At 36.6% G+C, this 21,395-nt stretch overlaps 2 protein-coding genes across 7 annotated transcripts in view; one reads left to right on the top strand and one right to left on the bottom strand.

Moving 5' to 3' along the window:
* Nucleotides 1-1,014: 1,014 nt before the first annotated feature.
* LOC125228218 (calcium release-activated calcium channel protein 1) lies at nucleotides 1,015-10,718 on the bottom strand. 5 transcript variants are annotated; one of them, XM_048132703.1, is made up of 4 exons: nucleotides 10,425-10,718; nucleotides 10,017-10,099; nucleotides 4,914-5,063; nucleotides 1,015-1,926 (listed from the first exon to the last, which is right to left on the bottom strand). In XM_048132703.1, the coding sequence occupies exons 3-4, from the start codon at nucleotides 5,049-5,051 to the stop codon at nucleotides 1,396-1,398; spliced, it is 669 nt and encodes a 222-aa protein (XP_047988660.1). In that variant the 5' UTR covers nucleotides 5,052-5,063; nucleotides 10,017-10,099; nucleotides 10,425-10,718; the 3' UTR covers nucleotides 1,015-1,395. The 5 variants fall into 5 exon arrangements, with proteins under 5 accessions (XP_047988660.1, XP_047988661.1, XP_047988659.1 ...); XM_048132704.1 differs by having other exon boundaries at nucleotides 10,511-10,718; XM_048132702.1 differs by lacking the exon at nucleotides 10,017-10,099.
* Nucleotides 10,719-11,261: 543 nt separating this feature from the next.
* LOC125228352 (mitogen-activated protein kinase ERK-A) overlaps nucleotides 11,262-21,395 on the top strand; it is a 141,451-nt gene continuing 131,317 nt past the window's right edge. Inside the window, exon 1 of one of the 2 annotated variants that reach the window (XM_048132885.1) lies at nucleotides 11,262-11,672. In XM_048132885.1, coding sequence (XP_047988842.1) covers nucleotides 11,548-11,672 — 125 coding nt within the window. In that variant the 5' untranslated portion in view covers nucleotides 11,262-11,547. The remainder of the gene's footprint in view (nucleotides 11,673-21,395) is intronic. The other variant, XM_048132884.1, reaches the window with a different exon arrangement.

The raw sequence follows: 21,395 nt of genomic DNA, 5'->3' as shown, positions 1-21,395 counted from the left end.
TGAATTTTTCGTTTTTTTCGGTATTTTTCGGGTTTTTTAAGAAAAAAACAAATACATTATTAAAATTAGTGTTCTATTAATCACTCTCACTCTCATCATGTACTGACGGTCAACTGACCTTGGCAGTAAAAAAGGCGGTTAATTTGGAAAATATAGGGCTCACCGGCGAATTGTCTTCCTAAAACGCGTGCCTTCTTAAACCTTGAAGTTGGCGGAATCATCGACGACACTTACAAAAATATTGAAAATGTAGGGGCGAAGGATTAATTCCCATAGAAAATTCGAATTTCGCGCCATTTTTAGTGCCAAGATTTGGTTGACCGTCTGTATTTCAGTCATTTCTGCCCATGTCGTCGGTGTAGCCCGTTTGTAGGTGCAAATTCGCCCGAATAAAGATTAATTTACTGTATAAAATCGTTCGGGCAATAACCGATTTCTATGTCTGGTATGTGTCCGTCCAAACAATGACAAATTTCTTTATATTTCATGTTTTTTTTTGAAAAATAAGAGCCGAAACATTCGCGGTTTTTTTCCATAAATTTCTGAAAAAAAACAAAGGAAATGGAAAAAAACGGGAATTTTCCGGCTTTTTTCATCGCTAATTCTGACGTATGGGATGACAGTTCAGTATAGTATGAAGAAAATAGTTCTAATGAAATTCCGCAAGATGGCGCGTAGCGTAGTCATATATCTCTGGCCAGGCTTTATGTCATGCTGCTCGCATTTCAAACGGTACAATACAATTGTATGTACAAAAGTATGTTTTATTTTGTATTTATAAGCGTTGTTTTTTGAGCAAGAACATTGTTAAAATCAGGATAAGTTGCAAGATTAAGTAAACGCTAGAATTTCATCGAAATTTAATGTAAATTGTAGCAAACTTATTTATTTATTTATTTAAACTTTATTGCACAATTGGAAAAAAAAAGTACAAATGGCGGACTTAATGCCTTGAGGCATTCTCTACCAGTCAACCATAGGGCCAAACAGAAATTCTACTTACCTTAGACTTATCTTAGACTGGCTAAAACAAATATTTTATTTTATTGGCTTTTAAAGAGAATGCAAAGTAAACCGCCTGATATTGGCATTTTCTCAGGCAATCACTACACACAATCGACATATTATTATTTTGTAAGAAATATAATTACTATTATCGACATTATTACGTCCAATGCTCAACCTAACTCTAATATACCCGAATTAAGTATAATATTGCAAAATTGGCACTTATATAAGTACACTTTTATTATTGATAAATAAGTACTTTCCTACATTCTACGCGTTAACAATAAAAACGTGGGTATATTCAAGTCAAAAAGGGTAAATAACATCCCAAAATCGGACACTGGAAAGGTAAGGCTTAGCCTTAATATTCATTAATACAATAATTCTTCAAACCACTCTGCTCTGATCGAGTAATGTGAGATTATTCATCCTACCATCATGGTCGCCCATTTCGATCTGCTCTTTAAGCAACTCCAGCTCTTTAATGCCAGTGACGGTCACTTCATATTTATGCGTTGCTAAAGACATGTAGAAATGTATAGCAAACGCTAGGAACACTATCATGACGGGTATAAGTACGACGCAGGCTGACCAGGCGGCAGTCTCGCTTAAATCGTAGAACTTCACCCAACAGAGAATAGCAATTTCTACTAGAAACAGAATAAGTCCGAGTAGCGTTGAGAAAGCCCAAGCGATTTCGATGTACCAATGTAATCTTTCATGGGGCGATTCGTGTACCAGAGATATGCTGTGTAGATTCCCCACTGCTTCTATATTAGGTAGGATACATGTGCTTATCATAAGGGCCAGCATGTGAACAGCTACAAGTAAAGTTGTGCACACTGTGAACGCGACAAGCATCTCTTTGGGTACTTTGCTGGTCTGGTCTGTGTTCAGTTGCACTTCAACCATGGCTACCTGTGAACAAATGAAACGCTAGTTGTAAACATTGTTATCGTAGTTTGTAAATGTAGGTCGCATTCGTGGATCGCTATTCATGTGCATACTGAATGTGTTACGGTTTTCATGTCCTCGTGATAAAAAAGAAACAGTAAATGGAGCCACATACCTACGTGATATATTAAACTTAATAAGTACCTAGTTTTACAATGTATATATTATAAATTGTATACCTACACGAGACATTATATCATTAAGTATAGACTAGCGTTTGGCAAATCAAAGATTCATAACTTCATAATCGTAGAGTTGCTTGTTACTGGATTGGGTTACTTGATAAACAGTATTTTGTATCTTAAATCAATGAGTTGAGCCATGAGAAAGCTATATAATAGGTAAACGTATATAGAAACATAAAATAAAATAATTAATGAATCATTACAATGATTTATAATCTAGTCTTCGTTAGAACGCCGTTAGTTGAAAAACGGCGTTCTAACGAAGTAGCGAGTCTTAAAACCTTGCTTATTAAATTTCGATTCTCTAAAACCCTGTTTTAATTTTCTACAAATATTAACGGGTAACCAGTACACGCTGTCCCCATAACATATGACGTCGGCACATTATTGCCATATGAAAGCGGTTTATAGCGACACTCTTTCGGGGTCAAATAAAATCTTGTCAGGCATATACATATATGGAAGGATTTGTAGTGATTATGATTACCTACCTATTTTTGGTTTTATTAAACAAAAGGAATAATGTATAAGTAATGTAATTTCACTTATTGGGCTACGTTCTTTCGATATCAGTTTGAACTTATCCGATATCCGTTATATTTACGGAATAATGGCCTGGGCTACGCTTAATCATTACGCCCTGTACAGTCACCGGCATAAATATGTGATGATTTCTGAACCTTGTCATATTAACATCTTGTTTGAAATGTCATACGAAATTGACAAACGATTAAAAACGACGAGGTACAGAAATCATCACTTATTTATGCCGGTGACTGTACAGGTAGGGTAATCTCGCCTCATTCGGTGACACGCCTAATTCGGTGATACAAGCTTTGAAGCACTATTCCGAAAGACGATTTTTGGTTGTTTCACCGAATTAGGCGTGTCGCCGAATGAGGCGAATTTACCCTACTACAACAACACAAAATGCTGAACCGACTATAACATGTCTTGAAAATAAAAGTCTTACTACGCCTCAGAAATGGAGCACTGTTAATTACCCACAATATTAGTCACGATTCTAATAATATGCACAACATGCTTTGTATTTAAGTGCAACTATTAATTTTTGTAACATTTACCTACTTCCGTGTTACACATAGTTTTTTCGATTAAAACTACCTATGTAACTTGTGAGATTTTTCCTCTGTGCCTAATTATTGAATTTCTGCTAATTTGCCTACTGCTGCATATCAGATGGCGACTGTACCTAATTATTAAGGTCAAAACTAAGTCTACCTTTGAATCTAACAATAAGACTAATAAGTATTAGTCATGATCATGAATCGTTATGTGCGAACAATTCTATTGTTTCAAATGTCGGAGCTAAGGACCAGGGTTTCTCAGGCCGTATGTCATCTAATTATACTGTTTACATAACATTACAGTGCCAACTTTACAAACATGTGCTCATAAAAACGTATAATAGCTTGATTAGTTTGAAGGCAAAAAACGCGTATAGCAGCCGATGTGCAAGACCGAAATTAATGAAATTATCGTCAATGTACGTACAAATTGTTTACCCAGTTGAAATCGAAACCAAATCTTTCATAATCCCTACTCATAGTGTTGTGTTCCTGCCGATGAGTAAGGCTGCCAGAGCTCAACGAGGGTGCGGTGTGCTGGTGACGGAAGAATCTATGGAAATAATTTGTTCCGTCTATTGTCCTTTGAGTCGTCGGAACCCGAACCCTCCTTGGAACTTGTACACTCCTTCTTGCTGTGTTAAGTACAACTTTCTAATGGGGTGGCAACGCGCATGTGACGCTCCTTGAGTTGCAGGCGTCCATAGGTCACGGTGACCGCTTTCCAGGACCGTATGTTTGTTTGCCACCGACGTAGTATTAAAAAAAAACCGCTTCTTAGACGACAAGTGTCAGGAATTTCCAGACTCCGCTCAACAGATAATTCTGTTGACGTAAATCAAGCGGATAGATTTGAAAAACATGAGAATGCTCATATTTTCTAATCAAATGGAACGTGTGAAATTTATATGCCACAGTTTACGGAGTAAATTGCGTCAGCTCAGAGCGGGGGTCAATGTTTGTGTTTTACACGTTTTTTTTTGGCGCGTTTAATTTGCCGTGTAGGCAGATGTTAGGATTAACTAGGCACGGTACGCCACTACTACCTGCTGTTGTAGTGTGCACTGTACGTTACACACACCTTTACGTAATCTCTCTATATATTCCGTAGGTTAAGTATCAATATATCAGTAATAAATCATACATTCAACCAACAGTTGTTTCCATCAACGCTCCTCCTTTACATGGCGACCCTGCCAGTGCGGCCTTGTGCTGCACTAGCAGCGCGCTGCGCTTGCCAGTCAAGGTTGTGAAGTGAAATAAATATAAGAAAAACATTTCGGACATTAATAAATTTGCGCGTAAGTGACACTGTGTGGAGCAAAAAAAAAATGGACTAAATGGAGACAGAAGGATAACTTTAAACAACTTTTACCTATTGACTGTATCAATTAATTTTAGCTAGGTTACCTACTCACTTCACGCGACTCAGTTGTACGGAGGTGTGTGGGGCCCCGCACTGAACCGAATACTCAACTATTCAGACACAACCCAGCAGTGGCGGGGCGTGAAAATTTTTGTAAGTAAAGCCGGAGGGGTTTTTGGGAACTGTTTTGTATACACTTCTAAAGAAACTGGACAAATTTAGGCAACCCGTGGGGAATCGAGTTGTATCGATGCTACGCCACTGCAACCCAGCCACCCATTAGTGCCTTTGTTACAATGTGACTTAACTTACCATAGCGAATCCAGAGAGCAGTGCCGAAGTCTTACTCGAAGCCTTCAGCTTCGCACGACTAAGTTGTAGTTTCCGCCATGACAGGTACGCGGGTGTGTGAAGCCCCGCGTCCGACTGAATGGGCGCCTCGCCCGACATCACGCACTTGTGCTGTAAATGAAAAACGAACGTAATGAACATGCAATCGGAGTAAAATTGATGGTATCCCGACACCTTTAGAAGCTGTTTTGCGTGAACGCGTGACATGAGAAAGTATTAAGCCCAATGCCGACCAAAGTGGGATTGATCCTTTCTATGTATAGAATCTGATACTTTTGTTTCTAACTAGAAAAATGAGAATATAAGCGAAATAATATCAATTATGAAAATTTATTTAAAAAGTAAGAGGTATTGCACTTATGTATAGAATCTGTACTGTACCTAGAATGTATGAGTACATTCAAGTACAGAATCAAGTTGCTGTGCAAACTTAAGAGCTGATTGACTCCCTCAGAGACGGACATAACAACACCCAGTAGTAAACTACGAACTTTTCCGTACAACATCCGTACAGCGGACGTTGTAACCATGACACAGGTTTGGTGTAACCGACCCTTACTGGGTCGCAGCGCTATCAATCAAGGACCTTGATTTGATTGTAATAAACAATGGATTTGAATAGGTATCACTAGTATATTTCAATAGGTAGGTACTCAAGCGGACTCAGCAGCAGGAAGCACTCGTTTTGGAGGATCACGTACCTATCTCGTATTGAATTCAAATACGTAACAGGTAGGTATATATGAAACACATTTGGCCGTTGGCACCCAAACATAATAGGTATATGTGTTGCATACCTTTTCCTTACATGGCAAACGAGAATGATGACGCAGCCGTTGCAGCCATCAAAGTGAACCACGAATTTTTACACCGTGCATTTTCTAATAAATTAGTAAAATTAGCTCATTATGGGTCACATGTAGAGAATATAGTCTTCAAAGGTGTTGAAGTGGAAGATTTTAGTGTAGGTAATTTACAAACCCTGAAAATTTGGTTTGAACAGTTTTACACATTAGTTACCACAACCAGATCACCACGTTAGGTTTGAGTTAGTCACAAAATATTTGACAAAAATAACAAGATATCCTAAGAATACTTATAATTATGTATGTTGCACAACAAAATAGTGTGACAAAACTTTTCATCAAGTTCTTTATATCTGTTTATATTCACCGTTGTATTGCATAAATATATTCTGTAATGGAATTGTTATCGTACTACCGTAACCGTCCGTTTTGCAGTAACCTCAACCTCAATAATCCAGAGTGTGGCTAATGAAATATTGCCCCAACTTTTGGCGGGAAATTCAAAAAATCTTGGGCTGGTCACACTTGGTATAGTAGGAGATATAGTTTTGATACTAGAAAATATTTTTGTTTTCTGTGCACACTTATATTGAAAATCAATAGAAATTGCTAATATATGTACAGAAATTTGACAAAATCTGTTAGCATTTGACGTATTAACCTAAAAGTTTTACGATGGTTATTGGCATTTAAATATTAATAATTAACGTGTATTACAAGCAGTAATGGGGAATGCACTATCGACATTTTTGCCGCTCATGTATAGACATGTTTCACCAAGATATTTTTATATATATTTTATATTTTTATTGCCATATAAGCAGTGGTGGCCGAGTGGATATGACGCCCGACTTTCAATCCGGAGGTCGCGGGTTCAAATCCTGGCTCGTACCAATGAGTTTTTGGGAACTTACGTACGAAATATCATTTAATATGTACCACTAGCTTTACGGTGAAGGAAAACATCGTGAAATTCAAAGATTTATGTGAAGTCTCCAACCCGCATTGGGCTAGCGTGGAGACTATATAGCCCGAACCGTCTCAGACATGAGAGGAGGCCTGTGCCCAGCAGTGGAACGTATATAGGCTAAATTATATTATTTATTTTATTTTTTATATTTTTATATCAAATTACTACTGACCAGTCACTTCACTGATTTCTTCTAAATATTGGTTTTTCGTAAGTCGTTACGTTCCAATATTTTTATTTTATTAATGCTTTCCAGAGCTTCGAGTTTCTCCTTGTCTTTACACTCTTTTCCTGTTTATGAAATTTAAGTTTTATTATATTCACATACTTAATCAAAGTTATAGGCAAATGTTAGAACTAGTACTTAAAGTATCAAAATAATAATAGAGCACCAACCTACTATATTGTTTACGACTTGTAAACATTGCAGTTTTTCATTATATGCCGCTTCACGTCGACTTCGCTCTTGGTTGTAATTATTTATTAGCTTAAACAGCAAATTGCGGACCTCGCTTGGTATCGTCATTGTTATAATATTTAAGATTTACCCTTAATAACCCGCGAACAATTTGAATAAGTGACATAAATTGACAGCAGACTTTTAGCCTTTTTTTTAAACCATAGACAATTGGTGATACCACAAGGAAATATCTGTCAACAATATTTGGCTAGCCAGACTCTAACGCAAACGCATGTTAGTTGTAAGTTGCATTGTGGTTTGTGGTAAACAACTTAATTAAGGTAAAATATATTTGAGAGCGCACTATTCGCCAACAAACTGGTTCCAGTTTGGCGAAAAGAAAAAATGTAATACTTATAGTCATAAGTTTTTTTGAAATAAATAAATAAAAAAAAAAAAAAAAAGATGCTACTCAATTGCGCTGCTCAACTCGTGATATTTTACTGGTAAAATTGTACATAACATGTCTGGTGACCACTGTCCGTGTACTGAACATTATGGGTTACATCGTGCCATAAGAGCCAACCAAAAGTATTCTTTAATGTAACTACGTCAGGTTTATATTCAGATGAGACTGAGTATATGAAACATGATATCATCTTTGTTATTTAGAGATGAGTGCTCACGTGAAAAGTCAATAACCTGTCAATTAGACGTACTTGTAGGGTTGCCAAAAGAATCTCAATCTACTAAAGTGCAATGCGAATATGCCACTTCGAATTCGTTGAAAATTACCCAATTTAATTGCTCTATTGTACCTAGATATAATTCATTGGTGATATAAAAGTAGCTAAGAAATATCATCAAGTTTTGCTAATACCCGTAACGGTGATGTTACACGGGCAACACAATTGCCAGAAATTCACACACTATTGCCGCGTTTGTTCAATACGCACCAACTAACTATGGAGCAAACGCGGCAATGGTATGTGAATTGCCAGCAATTGTGTTTCCCGTGTAAAAGCACCTTAATTTATCGTCATTTGTCTTGTCTCTAAACTATAATATAATATTTATAGTATATACATTTCATCATTTATGTTATGCTAATTGCTAGTACAGTTCGATAATATTTTAAATTAAGTTTGTAGCTAAGAAATATCATCAATAAGATTTGCTAATACCCGTAACCGTAACGGGCACGGGCAACACAATTGCCAGCAATTCACATACCATTGCGTGGTGAATGCTTCTGGTGACTTGATTCTGGTGAGATCTTTTCATACTTATAATTTAATAGGGTCTTGTCTTGTTATATGATCATCCCAACGAAATGAATATTTGGTGTTCCACTAAGGGCCTCCCCACATCTAGCGTCTCGCGAGCGTAGCGTCGGGTCAACTGTATGGAAAACGTGGACGCGGCGTCAGGCTTTTCCATGCAGTTGGCCCGAAGCTACGCTCGCGAGACGCTATATGTGGGGGGGGAGCTCACAGAAATACTTTCAATAAATTACGATGTAATTCATACACAAACACGTTTAACCCAATTTTGAAACAATCTACACATGTTCATGTTTACAGTTGGTATACACAGATGTGGCATGACATATTCACTCACACAGTATTTGCCAACATGGACATGGCCATAATTATGTAATTGTCAAAATATTTATGTTGCATTTGTTTCAGACCATGTGGAATTTTAGTAATAAAAAATATATTATAAAATTTATGAAATTTATTACCTACTTAGACAATACTAATTCCAGTTTTCCCACAGTGCTTGTATTATTTTACGAGTGTATTATAGAATTGATCATAACTCATTAACCTAATTATTCAGTCACGGCGGTCATGACCCCCCTCTTGGAGCCTAGGTTGGCCATACAAATAGATCATGCGACCCCCCCTCTGGGGCCTGGTCCTTTACCATGTGACCCTCCCCTGGGCATGAAGCTGGATCCACGCTTGAATACAGGATACTATGCCCTAATAGCATGAGTAGCTGTAATTGAGTCCCTATTAATCAGTATTGAAGCAGCACAACAATTAATAAGCAATCAACTTCATTGAATACTGAAGATCATCAATTATAAGTTTCATAACATTTTGATTAGCCACAAACAAGTCATTATTGATAGATAAAGTTAGTTGGAACAAAAAGCAAGCATAGGCCAATTAATTAGCAGTTCATTTTATTTAACCCTTTATAGGGCACTGAGACTACCTGTCCTTATGTCATTAATACAATTAGACAAAGACGTGTCATCTATCTCGCGGCGACATACTCCCGCGGCCATCATGTGCTAGGCCTACTGGTCTCAAAAAAGTGCAGACCACCCTGTAAAATTATCTTTTTATATTTTTTTCTTGTACAGAATTTTTAGAATTACAGGAGGGTGATGACGCTTGAATTCATGATTTTAGTCTTGCCTGCTAAAAGGTTAAAAAAAATTGAGTTAAACATGTTTTTGCACCACTTCCAAATTTAATATAAAATACAAAGATAGTTAGAACCAAATGGTTATATTTACAGCTATGGAACAATTGGTTTCCCCTGAAACGATGTATGGCAAAGTGACTACAAATGATACAATAAATAATCTGAATATTGTAAATTCAACATGATATTTACTTATTTATGGTTTTATTTTACTAAGTTCTGGCTAGTAAATTGATCCATTTGGTTCATATTAAGTGAGTTGTCTATTTGCATAACTTTTATACCAAAGGTAAAGTATTGTTTATAAATAGCAAATAGGTAGGTTATTTGATGTACCTTACCTTTGCCATAAAAGCTTATATTTCATAACATTTACACTAGGATTTCAGTCTACACTACAGGACCCAAGCAACCCTCTCCCAACAAACAAACAGTTAACTCACTCTTTATTAAAGAAGGACTAGTAGCAGCCTCCGTGTAGTACAAAACCAAATTTTAAGGCTTTGCAAATCTCACATCAATTTCACTATGAAAAAATAAAAATAAATATTAAACCATGCTACTTGTGCTCTTGTATACCCGGTATCTTTAATAGACTACCACTTTTTAATACACATAGTTTATTAACTATCCCAAGAATCAGATATTTTGGAACTAAAAAGTGCCAGTTAAAGAGGACCTGTGCTGATAACAAAAACTTGTGACACAACTACACAACAGAGAACCACGCAAGAGACTGCATAATAATACGTGATACGATACGTGTAATCGTGCGGGCCTGATTGTAAACACTGCGTTGAGCGGAGCACGACTCAGTGAGCGGCAAAAAAACATGCTGAGAAACATCATACCTTGCTCATTTTTGGGCACCAGTTACTAGACTGAGAGTAACGATTGGGTGGGCCTGGGACTGTACTGCCTGACCAAACCGACATACCTAAACAATTGCACAGTCCTTCGATACGGTGAGACGAGGTCACTTTTGCAGTGTTATAATTTTATGTATCACTCCATGGCCCGAGTCAAGTATTTCACATAAAATTTTACATTTCTTGAAAATGAGGATTGCGGTACGATATTTAAACTAATTTAATAATATTTGCATTTCTTAATTGAGCAATTAAAATGACAGTATTGGCTCGTGATACACGTACATGTCAAATAAATGTCAAGCATGAGATGTTTTTTTAACTCAACAAAGCTGTCATGATATTTTTATCGATAATAGTAAAAAAAAAGTAAAATAATATATGTAACGATAAATATATTTTAATATTTTTTTTTAGGTCGGCATATTGTTCAAAATCTATTTTATTGAAATTAATATGAATTTATATTACGTCACCTTGCTGAAAGGAAATACTTGTAAAAAAACTACGATGGTTAAATCATTCTGAGAAACGTCTCAAAACTGTCACTAAGGTCACTGAGATATTTTTTTACACTGGCAACTACATAGTTTTTTTCTTTTTAAAAAATGTTTTCTATTCATGACAAAAATGGATTATTTTAATTGTTTTGTTAAAACTAATTTATTCCAAGTTCAATTCAATTATTCCGAGATCAATTCTATAATTAAGAAAAAACCGGCATCAAGGGCACGCGCCAAGTTCACATCACTCGGGAACGAAAGGAAACAATAAATTACAATTAGCGCAAGTGTGAAAGAGATGCTGTTATATGTGTGTATTCATTTGTGGGACGGTAACGGTACGTGCGGGAGTGTCCATGAAGTCTTGCAAACGAGAATGATAAGCGAGTGACTGTGACAAGTGTACGGTTTGGTCGGGTAGTGGATAATGTAGGTCGGATACGGTTTGTTTTGGTTAATTATTAGGTGTTTGATGTAAATTAAAACGCCGAGACTCGATCAGTGTGTGGCCTCATTTACGGATGCTGAAGTTAGAAGAAGTGAGCGTGTGAGGTACTTTAAAGTAAACAGTTTGTGTTCCCGCTTACTGAAAGTGCATCGTGATGGCTGAAGGAGGAGCAACGAGCACCAACCCCAACGCGGAGATCGTGCGGGGCCAGGTCTTCGAAGTGGGGCCCCGCTACGTGAACCTGCAGTACATCGGCGAAGGCGCCTACGGGATGGTTGTGTAAGTATCTACTACTACTGCATTGTTTAGTGTAGCTAACCATAATCTGCATAAAAATGTAACCTTTTAAGAGTCAATTACACAGACAAAAACTGAGTAAAGCTGCTCTGAATGTTGCATAAACAATTTAGAAACATTTGGTGTATTATCTTGTTCAAAAATGACATCATTGTGATAAACAACATGATGCAGGCTTGAATTAGGCAAGGTAGCATGCCAGTTATACAACATTTTGTTCAACATATATGTGAGGAAGCCGAGTAACTAGTTAATAGGTAAGTACCTTGTTTTTCCTCATTGGCTATATTAGGTTTATTAATTGTGCTTCAACTGCTTACACTTGTTACTTCAATATGAATGTTGACTGCTACTTAGTTGTTTGTTAACATTTCACCAATTACTTAACAAAAAAATGCTCAAAATGGGTTTAATGATTTTGCAAAATCAATTAAAAAGTTGTTTATTTTTATTTTATATAACTTTGTTCTATTTGCCTGCTTTTTTTTTTAGAAACTGACTATCAAATTCATCAGGTTCCGTATTAGAAAAAGTCTTTTACATAGTGTATTTGTTAGGTAAGACCATTATTGTCCACAACAGTTTACTTTTAATGCAGCTTGTCACACTGGAATACTGTTATGTATGCAGTGTAATGTAACCTTGATTAAATTTATTTAATATTATGCAGAAATGTCTGCGAGTGATACTACATATTTTTAATTTAAAGAAAAAACTGATAAATCACACCTCCGGCAGGACTTGAACCTGCGATCTTCTGCATCATGGGTGCAGTTGCTATGCCCAACTTAGACACGGAGGTCTTGTTGTTTAAAATTGGATAAGAAGGAAACTAAGGTATTATGGTAAATTATAATGTTTTAAAGGTACATAATAAATACACTTTATCACACACCTTTAGTAAAAGATAGAACCCTAGGCAACTTGTTTTTAAGATATAGGCAGAAAACATGCAATCTTATCACTAAAAGCAATTTCAGATATACCTAGGACCTTTCAAATGTATGGACTAGGTAATCTGACAGAATTGCCCTGATAATTCTGTCAGTATCTTATCTCTAAAGTTACTCATTTGACACTGCAAATTTAATCAGATTGTCTGAACAGTAGGTACTATATAAATAGTTTCAAAGAAATATGTTTATCTATAGAGTGTGTGTCATGTTTTTGTTGAGGTGCATAATTATGTAGCTATGCTGTATGAGGAAACAATAGTCAGTGGGTAAATCCTGAATATGTTTTGTTATTGATTTGGTTTTGATACTTGTTTCAATATCATACCCATGCTGCTTATTATTGTTTATTTTAAAGTCCGTCATACACAATAACTGTATTTCTAAGTAGAATATTGTTATAGATAAGTATGTAATAGTCAATTTGGAGGAATAATTGTAAATTTCGAAATCAATTACAACAAAAGAAATTGTAGAGGTATAATGTAATATTATGTTTAAAAAAGATTCTAATTAGATTGAAAATTGACCCATACTTACATTGTAAAGTACATCACAACTTTACGAAGTTATTTCTTATTTAGCAAAGTTTTTGAAATTTTGTTGTCCATTCTCAGTCTGTGTCGGACTCTCGCCCGTTAGTCTTCGATTTTATTTTCGATTTCCTATCAACAAGATCATCGCTAAATCGAATGTATGGTCATCGATAAATTAGATGTCAATCGATCCATCGAACGTAGATCGATTGACTGATTGTTGTGGTAATGATCAGTCTCGGTTCAGTACTGAAGCAGCCAAGTTATTTATAAACATGTGAATTTTCATAAAAAATCTACAATTAATATAACAAGACATTAAAATGCATAATTAGATAATTTTTAGCACAATTTTAACCAAACCGATAGCACGCGTGTTGAAACATCGAAACTTTTTAAGATGTTGCTAAGATGTCTCTGTCTTTCACATTAGGCTACGTATAAAGGTGTGACTACACCGCTGCTTAAAAACGGTGACGTTACGGAATCGCAGTGACGCATCGTATTTGTACCGTTTTTACCGCATGCTCCCCACACCGCTGCTCGAAAAACGGCGACGGTACGGAAACGCGCGACTAGGGTTTGCAATCCGGATATTCGGATATCCGAATTATTCGAGTATCCGCCAATATTTTTATCCGAAAATATTCGAATAATCCAACTGAAAATATCCGATAAACGGATAATTTGTTTAAACCTTACCCGTCGGTACCCGTCGAAATTTCTTTAGTGTAGTAATAAATATATTTAATAGATAGACGTCACTGAAACCAATTTCGATCAGTTCTTAATGCGGATAATATTATTGCTATCAAGTTAACACTACTGGTGGCGAAGCCGGGAATCGAACATGGGTCTCCAGCTAACGCGGCTGACGTGATAAACCGCTACACCACCTCGACCGCAGAGGTACCCGTCGAAATTTCTTTAGTGTATGTTTTTTAATTGTGTATGTAGTGTTCTTTTTGTATCTATTTCAGTTTACAAGATACAATGCGTCATTGCAATTCCGTACCGTCACCGTTTGTTAAGCAGCGGTATGGTTGCACCTTTAGACTAATGAAAGTAATGAATAAGACGCGAACTTATTTTAGTACACGCTGAACATATGGCGCCATTTTTTGTGAACTTTTTTATAGCTACATTAAATATATGAAACCATATTCGCGCTCGCGGCGAATATGATTCCTTAAAAGACCTGAATACAAATTTAATTGCGATCCCTGTAGGTTTTATTATCAACTCTTTACCGTAAAACATTGTAAAAATCAAATTAAAGAAATAATGCGCGCATACTTTTATAACAAAATGAATACCTATCCGCATACCAATATATGGCAAACAATTTTCGAGACAAACTATGCGATAGTGAAATTAATTTCAGTAAAAATAACTAGATGCAATAACAATTAGTTTGTGATCAACATGTGAGAGCTTCGAATGAAATGGTAGGAAAACAATCCGTTCAAGAAACCATTTTGAATTCTCAAATAAAATATCAACATAAATTGAGATCGTCTCTCTTTGCTTTTAATATGTATTATAAAAACTGTGAACTTAAAGGGTCACCCACCGAAATCGAAAACACACAGCGCGTGGGCGCGACATGAATGGAAATGTGCATTAATAAAATTAAAACAAGTTTTGATTGTTGCTTAAGACAACCGGCGCCAGCGCCGTGAAATGTTAGAAGGGTTATTAAGTTGTCGTTGCATAAACTGTTTCGAGATTATAGGTGTTGGCGTGTATAAACTGAAATCTAACACTTATGTGCTTCGTTCTTATGCATGGGATGAGAGTGACATTAATAACACTGTAAAAGCTAACCCTTTACGGAGCGATACGTAAGGATTTCGATTTTTAATAATAGCTTATTTTTTATATCATAAATAAATAATAATAATAAACCTAAAGGTATATACTAAAAGACATAAGAATTAAAATTACACGAGTGTGCTTTATGAAAAAAAAAACTGAAACACGATAGATACTCCAGAATTATTTACAAATGTAAAGCTGAGCTAAATGAATTCTCTTACCTAGATTGCATTGTGCTAGCTTAGACCACCGATTTATTTTCAAAAGCTAAAAGCTGCAGGGAAAAGTTCGACACAGACCGACCAATCCAATTACTTAAACCATTTATTTAATTAAACCCTTTCCCAAAAGAACAGACTATATGTTTAGTCGCTATTGTACATTTCGGAGCGGCCAATGTGCTCAAAAATATTTGAACACATTCACTACTTTGGCGCGAAGACCCGAAGTGGATCTTGGCTTCCGACACCAAAGACCTTGGTGCTCCATACAAAGCCGTTTCCAAATGGCATTTCTGCGACGCGAAACGATAACGAAACGCAAAGATACGCGCCAATACGCAAGAGCGATAGAGATAGATATCTATTACGAGCGTTTCGTTTCGTGAGCGTCTCGTGAGCGTTTGTGCCCTTCGGCTACGTACCCAGTTTCCGCCCTTAGGTATTTTTGTACTTTACACCGAAACGCCCTAAATGAAGGCAATGATATGCTGTATTCAGATGTTTGTGATTTTCCTGACAGCGAGTGTTCATGGCGTCTAATAGACGGCGATGGCGGGGGGTCTATGCATGTACTTTTATCGTCACGCAAAGAAAAAAGCAGTGGCCTCATGTGACGGCGTCGGCGCGGCGATCTCTACTCATCTGTAATATTAAACTATTTATAACCAAATCAAGCTTATTAATAATTATATATATTTTAATGTGCTGCATATATGAGCCATGTTGCTTAATTTAAATAAATAAATAAACCTACGAGTAATCCATACTCCATACTAATATTATAAATGGGAAACTGTGTGTGTCTGTTTGTTTGTCCGTCTTTCACGGCAAAACGGAGCGACGAATTGACGTGATTTTTTAAGTGGAGATAGTTGGATGGATGGAGAGTGACATAGGCTACTTTTTGTCTCTTTCTAACGCGAGCGAAACCGCGGGCAAAAGCTAGTAAATAATAAGGCGTGTTGTAGGTCAACGTCCGAAAACAAGAGAATAATGCATTGCCTTATTTGCCTTAAATAAAACATTTTTTCCCTGTGCCTTGATCCTTTCCGGTATAAAAGCTCTATACACAGACAGATAGGAAACAGATGAGGAATATTAGGAATATACATACATGTATATTTATTTATATATACCCAAACTCACACCTGTATTCCCTAACGGGGTAGACAGAGTACATGAAGTGTCACTCTTGGCCTGGCAATCAAGGGGTTGACAGAAGCCTAAATTGTGATATTGCAGCGACAGGTTGCCAGCCCATCGCCTACAGACCCCACAGTGGACTTCTGTGACACCCACGTAACGTTGAACAAAAAATTGTGTTCAGATTTTTTAGAATCAATATTCAGCAGTAAGCCTCGGGCAAACGCAACTTCTAACGCTTCGAACGTGGCTTAAACTGAAAATTACCTGGTTTAAATGCTTGCAAAAATATCCAACACAAAAAGTTAATCGAAATGGAATGTTTCGCATCATTGGTTTTTCCAGCAATTTGATCGGAATTATTTTTGCTAGACATTTTCCAGCATTGAAATGTAAAATGCAAATGTACAATTACTGCAACAAAGCTGCTGACTCCAACGACACAAATGGTTCCGATTGTTTTGCATACTAAAGAAGGACTATTTTAAGAAGGAACATGACACGGCCCAAGTAAAATAGAAAATGTTGTGTTATGGAGGTTCGTGTCGAGATTTTTCTAAGGACTTTTGCGGCTCATCAGCAGAATCATAGGTAGTCTGTGTAAACTATAAAAAAATCGACACGACAACAGGCATCTTCTGGGCGAGCTCACTCCATCGTAGGCCACGTCTTTGTCTTTGGCTAGTCTGTGGCCAAGAGTAAGCCCATTCATAATAAAAAAAAAATGCTTAATAGACGATAAGTGTAAGTGCAGTTATTTGAACAGGCTAAAGTGTCTGCGTAGATAGACAATCGCCACTCAAGATCCTTTCATCCCAGCGGCTTCTAATTGAAATTCTTACTAAACCCTTATCAATATGCAAATAATACGTGTCATATAATTTACCAATGAATCGCCTGGCCAGCAATTTGCTCGATACCCAAACCTCCCTCCAGTTTGAATAAGATCTCCAAAACTAGTTAGTGCCTATTCAAATTGGTATCAATCGTGGGTATAAACTTTAAATTGCCCAAATGCAGAGACTACAGTTGCTTCGAAAGTTTGTCTCTTCAATTACCTACGGTTTACTGATACATCATGTTTTTTTAATACGCTCGTCTGATGAGAAAAGTACATCTATAAAACAAAAGCTGCCTTACACGGAAACAGGCAATAAACAATTTTATGTGAATAGACACAAGGAAGTTGTGCATGTCAGCGGATGAAGTTTAGAATAAAATCGACATAAGGTCAGTGTGGGGAAGACCGTCTACCCGGAAAGACCGTCTATTGACTATAACTTTTCTGTTTATATATCTACGCCTCTCACACCTCCGGAGGTATACCAGTTTTCCATCCTTAATCCACTGGTCTTCAATACATATCCCTAGGACGAACACTAGTTAACAATAAACTTGATTCGTGTTTCGAACTCGAACATCGAGTTCAACATGGTTCCGCAAAAAATTAAAATAAAATAGAAGCAGTCGGAATATTTGTATATGATGTATGTAACGTAGTCATTTGATAACCGTTCTTTCTGACTAGTACTATTAATCTACTCAAAACGCGCTCAATTTCTAGTTTTATGTTCTGAAATATGTAACTTAGAAATTGTGCCTACTCAGAAAGTCCGGCATAAAAGAGAAAGGCAAGACCGGCATATGATAAACAAGGAGTTGCCAACCTTTTTTAGGCTTTATTGGAAATAAGTCGAGTGTACACAATATCAATATATAAGTACGTTTTTGGCTTATGAAATTTGTACCGTCTTTGATTTTATTTTCGAAATACAGTTTCGATAATGATTTGTATGGTGTTACTAAAATCATTAGAATGTATTAAGTAAAAAAAAAAATGTGACATGGTTGTGAAGAATGATAAGAGGTGAATAAAAGTAAGCCTAATACACTGCATTATTCATCATAATATTTAAGTTGGTAGAACTATCGTAAGTTCTACCCGTTCTTTATTATTTTTGTTTAAGTATACGTAGATTGTGCAACATGCGACGACAAATATTTCAAAAGAGTAGGGTTTCAAGTTGGACATTATTTTTAGGATCAGCATTACCCAACAGGAACCCTTTAAAACGATTTTGACCGACTATTTTACGGCTACGTGACCGTTAGTTGACATTGCTGGCTGTCACTTTGACACAAAAGTCATCATGGGTGTCATCAAATAGATTCACGGGGGTGCTGCTGATACCAAAATTAATGACCAATTTAGAATTTGACTTTGCTGACTTTACTTTGACGCAAAATTCGTCATGAGTGTCATCAATAGGTTTTCGGGGATGCTGATTTAAAAATTAAACACTACTTTGGAATCTGACATTGCTGGCTGTCACTTTGACACAGAAGTCGTGGGTGCGCGGTCGCCGCTGTCTAAGCAAAACACCTCGTAATAACCGTTTAGCTCAACTTTCGGTCGGGTACCCCTACAGCTACTTAAAACGGTTGAAACGGTCAACATAAGAGTTCAATCGCCCGTTTTAGATTCACACCCACCTATGTTACCAAACTAATTCACGTATCTTAATATCCAATTACCTTTTCTTAATAACAAAATTTCAAAAACAAATAAGATAGTTCGATTTATATGAGCCTGTAATATCGTGACAATTGTATTAGCAGGTGTTCGTTGGAAAAACAGTATTGTGCAATATCTGGACCTGAAAAGAAAAGGTTATGAACCCCATCTACGGGACATATGCCGGTCTTGCCTTATAAATAGAAAAATGCTTATATGTTCAAAATTTCAACGTTATTTTATTAATTATCTAGCACATTCTGCCCTGTTATTACGTAAAATAACAATGATCATGATTTTGGAACCTAGTCTCATATGAAATTACGCGACAACAAGCACTAGACGGTCTTTCCGTGCTCATCGCGGGAGGACGGTCAACCCGCCGAGCCTTAAAAAATGTGATTTTTATCACTTAAAAGTACCTTATTTTACCAAAATGTTGTAATAGCTTTGTAAAATGTAATATTTTCTATCCCGTAGGGCCATGCGCATTACGCCAGACTACATTAATTACAGAGTTTTATCCACTCAAACTTTATTTCAAATAAACTATGCCGGTCTTGCCCGCACTGACCTTATGTACGCCATTTTTCATAGAGCTGACTAGACGGCAGTCGGCAATCTTACAGGCCAGGTACGCACCGCCAACCCTTCTAGTGTTTCGGATGTCCTTGGGCAGCAGTAATCGCTTACCATCAGGCGACATGTCTGCTCGTTGGCCTCTATCGCATAAAAAAGACGTAACTGTTAACCTTGTATAGTCTTCCCTTTTAGTCCCCAATTATTCTCGAGATAGGTCACACTCGCAGAAAGATAAAATCTCCAATATATTTGATATCGATATCGACAACCGACGACGTATTTTCATTATACACGACGTGTCAACCTTAACAAGGGCTGCGGCAGGCGGTTCGCATCGCAAGTACAATTTGTATCCTAGTATTACTTTCGTCTCAACGATGGTACTGTAGTGAAATACGATTTTGCTTGACAAGATTAGCATGAGACTTGGTATCTTGTGGCCGTGAAGTCTGAGGCTGTAGCAATAGCTTCCTTTGTTTATAAGACTGTAAATGCTTGAATTATATTTTTAAAATGTAGAACAAACTTGCCAGAGAGCTTTTAATAGTACATTACGATACAAGTGCGTAAAAAAGGAAGTTCGAAACGAGTGGCGATAAATTAAAACACGACCGAAGGGAAATCGACACGAGTTACGAACCTTTTCGCACGTGTATCGTACGACATTTTTCAGTACAGATGAGCATCCGAAGTTTCGACCTGGCATATAATGAACCACTTCTCGCACTAGTGCGTAAAAAAACACCATCTGTACTGAAAAAGTTTATAACTGTTTCAAAATAAATATAATTTCATAAGACTAATGAATCACTAGTCGCGATTTTATGAAGTACTTAACCCAAAAATAGTTTCATAAACGAAGTCTATGGAATATAAATAAACCAATAACGTAAAAGCGAGATTAATAAATTCTGAACTTCATTCAACTCAATGCAACTTGATTCAAACCAGTTGAGTTGGAAAACGTCATTGAGAATTATCGGGAATTTGTCGCCGTAAATCTAGTTCGTACTTTGCATAGAGTATATTGAATAGTATGGTATAGAGTTATCAGTCAATATTTTCGAATGTAGCGCCATCTATTATTAAGTTACGACAACTTTTCATGTGACTTTCCATTCCGAAAGGTTCAAAGCACATAAAACATTTGGACCCTTTAGACATGGAACGCCACATATTTATAGCGGGATTTTAAAATAGGATTGACGTTTTCATTATGAATCTGAGCAAGACAAACCAGCTTATTTTCCAAGCTCTAAAATTAACAGTAAAATTTACAATGTAATTACATATAATTAACCATAGTATATCGTTCGCTAGTTTGCGGGCGGTACAGCGACATCTAGCGAAGTATTTGGACATCAACAATATTTATACATTTTACAAAGTCATTACCCAGTTTGCGGGGGTAACAGTGACATCTAGCGAACAACTTGCACTACGGCATATAATTGTTTTTCACGCCCTCTATCGTTGAGTTTCCTAAACATATCCTAAGTACATTGGATTTACTATTTCCTTTGACTGGAAACACCGTGCTTTGTATTGCTGCGGTATTGCGGTCGGCTTGAAGGGCTGGGATTGACGATCAAACTCGGATTTATATCGTCATACATCAAAGACCCTTTGCTATTACATGTTATGATTACTGTACGTCACACGTGTTTGTACAATTGTACAATCAAAATAATTTATTTCACATTAAAATGTAATTTCAATAACACAAAAGAACACAAACGTTTACACTACTATTTGAATTGTTATAGTTTTATGTGGTTTTGAGTTAGAAAACTTTAAAGACCTGTACGGTGTACCCCAAAGCTCCTCGGAAAACTTCAACCGAGACTTATTTTTATCCAGAAGTTGTCTAAACTGCCTAATTCCCTATTCTAAATTCCAATTCCCAGTACATCAATTTACTAAAAAAAATTACAATG

This window comes from Leguminivora glycinivorella, chromosome 7 (genome assembly GCF_023078275.1).
Source record: "Leguminivora glycinivorella isolate SPB_JAAS2020 chromosome 7, LegGlyc_1.1, whole genome shotgun sequence".
NCBI classification, from domain to species: Eukaryota; Metazoa; Arthropoda; class Insecta; order Lepidoptera; family Tortricidae; genus Leguminivora; species Leguminivora glycinivorella.
This window is presented reverse-complemented; position numbering and strand designations above follow the sequence as displayed.

What these genes read in the sequence shown, in the direction of transcription:
- LOC125228218 (XM_048132702.1), bottom strand. Translation starts at nt 10,508, where the DNA reads ATGTCGGTTTGGTCAGGCAGTACAGTCCCAGGCCCACCCAATCGTTAC. An exon ending in GGTGCCCAAAAATGAGCAAG is followed by an intron (nt 5,064 to 10,424) that starts GTATGATGTTTC and finishes TTTCATTTACAG; the next exon opens with CACAAGTGCGTGATGTCGGG. An exon ending in TGCTCTCTGGATTCGCTATG is followed by an intron (nt 1,927 to 4,913) that starts GTAAGTTAAGTC and finishes ATTTGTTCACAG; the next exon opens with GTAGCCATGGTTGAAGTGCA.